Below are 2,869 nucleotides of genomic sequence, written 5' to 3' on the forward strand. Positions count from 1 at the left end.
AGAGGCCTAATGTACTCACGATTAGAATAAGAGTATCTCAAGGCAACTCTATGCAGAGAAAGAGTATAAGTGTGAGTATACACAACCAAGAATGCAGAGAAAGAGTATAAGTGTGAGTAACCAAGACCCCAACTTTTAAAATTCAGTTAGAAGTTAGGACCACATCCACAAATCAATTTAAATTGCTTCCCTCCAAGGCTCCAACAGTGACTGCCAAACTTCCATTTCACTTTCAAGGAAATAGATTCTCTCCGGATCTCTTCCACCAAATCTACCAAATTAATGAATCTAGACCCTTGATATTTGATCCAACGGCTAAAGTTATTATAATTTTTAAAGGAGCTCTCTGTTTTTAGCCGTTCAATCAAATTTCAAAGGTCCGGATTCATTGATTGGATGGATTTGGTCCCACTTTCTGAGGCTTCAAACCATTTGTGATCTCCGAAAGAATGAAGTCAAACTTCCCATTGCATGCCAAAGAAAAAGAAACCAAAATCCCATAATCATTGCTGCATCCTGCAAATCTCAATGAAAACCCTAATGATCTGTCAATTTCTTCAACTCCTTGGATTCGTCTTACTGTTCACCAATTCCAGAGCAATTTCCCATCAAAATTTCCATAGAAAATTGGGCAATGCAACTAAAGCTCCATGCCCATTGAATGTCGACCTTCTCCACAAACTCATCACCCAAAACGCGCATCCATTCCCCTTGCAAGATATTGCGACCGTGTGCCAGTACATGATACAAGGAATCCGTCTCCTTCGATCAGAATATCTTCGAACCACTGGATTGTTTTCGTTGTCTCCAGATGTCCTGGATGCCTGCTGGGATTCGTATGTGAATCTAGTCAATGAATTCATTCCCGGGTTTGATATTAAGTCCACATGTGGCTTGAAGACCAATTTCATGTCACAAAGTTGTATGAACATCACAACAAAGTCTGATTTCGAAACCTTGGTTTCACGAGATGAGTTGCAACAAATGAAGGGCTCTTGTGATCAGTCTTTGAAGAACAATTCTGCTTGTAATTCCTGCGTAGATTGCTTGTCAAGAGTTCGCGCATCTTATCTCAGAGTTTCGAATGATGGCAATGTTTCGGATTGCAATGGCTGCCCGTTTATATATGCTGCAGCATTTTCCAACAGGTTTGGACCAACAGATATAGGGACTGCCAAGTGTTTGTTTCGGCTTGATTTCTCACCGTCTAATAAAAAGTCCGGAGACCCCAAGGCGGTGATGTGGGGGATCGCGGTTGGTTGCTTTCATGGATTTATCGGGGCATTGGTTGTGGTTTGGTTTCTTTGGATATGGCACAAGAAATGGAAGAGGAAGAAGAGGGAAACTTTGGCTCAAATCAAAGAAGTTTCGAGTGGGGAGATGGAAATTAGCGGTCAAATTAGTACTTCGATAAAGTTCAGCTTCGAGGAAATACAGAAGGCTACGAGGAATTTCTCAAGCGAGAACATAATTGGTTTTGGAGGATATGGGAATGTTTACAAGGGAATGTTGCAAGATGGCTCTGAAGTTGCATTGAAAAGGTTTAAGAACTGCTCTGCTGCCGGAGACCAAGTTTTCGCTCACGAAGTAGAGGTGATCGCAAGCGTAAGGCATGTGAATCTTGTGTCCTTGAGAGGCTATTGTATCGCTACGGTGAAGAGAGGAGGCCATCAGAAAATTCTAGCTTGTGAATTGATGCGAAACGGAAGCCTCTATGACCATCTCTTCCAACCGAAATCCAAGAAGCTTAGCTGGTCAATTCGCCAAAAGATTGCTCTTGGAATTGCTCGCGGGTTGGCTTATTTACACCATGGTGTGCAGCCTGCTATCATCCATCGTGACATCAAAGCGAGCAACGTGCTTTTAGATGAAGCATTTGAAGCGAAACTGGCAGATTTTGGCCTTGCAAAGTTCACACCAGAGGGGCAGACACATATGAGCACTAGGGTTGCCGGCACACTAGGTTATATTGCTCCAGAGTATGCTTTGTATGGCCAAATATCTCAAAAAATTGATGTGTACAGTTTCGGGGTTGTGCTGCTTGAGCTTTTGAGTGGGAAGAAAGCAGTTATAGAATTCAACGACGAGAATAGACCTTTGTTGTTGTCAGATTGGGCTTGGTCACAAGTCAGGGAAGGCAGAGTTTTGGATGTCATTGATGAATCCATGCCCGAATTAGGCCCGCCGGAAGTGAGGGAGAAGTATTCGTTGGTTGCTGCGCTTGCTTCTCATCCAGTTCCAAATGCTAGGCCATCAATGGACCAGATTGTAAAAATCCTGGAAAATGATGCCACAATTCCAACCATCCCTGACCGTCCATTTGCTCTTTTAGCAACATTCTGATGATGCACAGAGATCAGTGAGCTTCAATAGTTTGTGTCTAGAAATCAAACACGGCTGAACAAAAATTGATGCAGTGCATGAAAGAGAAATTCATTGAGCTCTCATATTTAAATGGCTAATTTATATTTTAGTAATTTGTATTTTGGTAAGTTGTGTTTTAATTATGTATTTGAGTTGGGACTTGATTATCATTTATGAAGTTTTAGTGGACTAGGAAGTTGTGTTAGCGTTTAATTAAGCAGTTGGCTAGGCCTTTTAAAATGCTAGAATTCTGGCGAGGGGGGGATGTATTTGAATGAATTTATGAACAGAGTTTGGCTATTTATCTTAGTCTCCTTCTCTAGCTGTGCGAGTGTTCGTCTAGTTGATTATCTGCCCTTTAACAGTCCCCCATCATTGGGTACCAGAGCTTTGCTATGTTCTTTGTGTCACATCCCAGCCCAGGCCCCCACCACATTCCGGGCTCGACTCCACCGTAGCACGATATTGTCCGCTTTGGGCCCCGACCACGCCCTCACGGTTTTGT

At 42.6% G+C, this 2,869-nt stretch overlaps 1 protein-coding gene across 1 annotated transcript; it reads left to right on the forward strand.

Annotated features, from left to right (window-relative positions):
- The first annotated feature begins 516 nt into the window (after positions 1-516).
- Positions 517-2,531, forward strand: LOC103962943 (probable LRR receptor-like serine/threonine-protein kinase RKF3). Its single transcript, XM_018651318.2, has one exon. It carries the CDS (start codon positions 529-531, stop codon positions 2,341-2,343), a length of 1,815 nt encoding a protein of 604 aa, XP_018506834.2. The 5' UTR covers positions 517-528; the 3' UTR covers positions 2,344-2,531.
- The last annotated feature ends 338 nt before the right edge of the window (positions 2,532-2,869 follow it).

The sequence above is a fragment of a genome, unplaced genomic scaffold, assembly GCF_019419815.1.
Source record: "Pyrus x bretschneideri cultivar Hongxiangsu unplaced genomic scaffold, Pyrus_bretschneideri_v1 Contig48, whole genome shotgun sequence".
NCBI classification, from domain to species: Eukaryota; Viridiplantae; Streptophyta; class Magnoliopsida; order Rosales; family Rosaceae; genus Pyrus; species Pyrus x bretschneideri.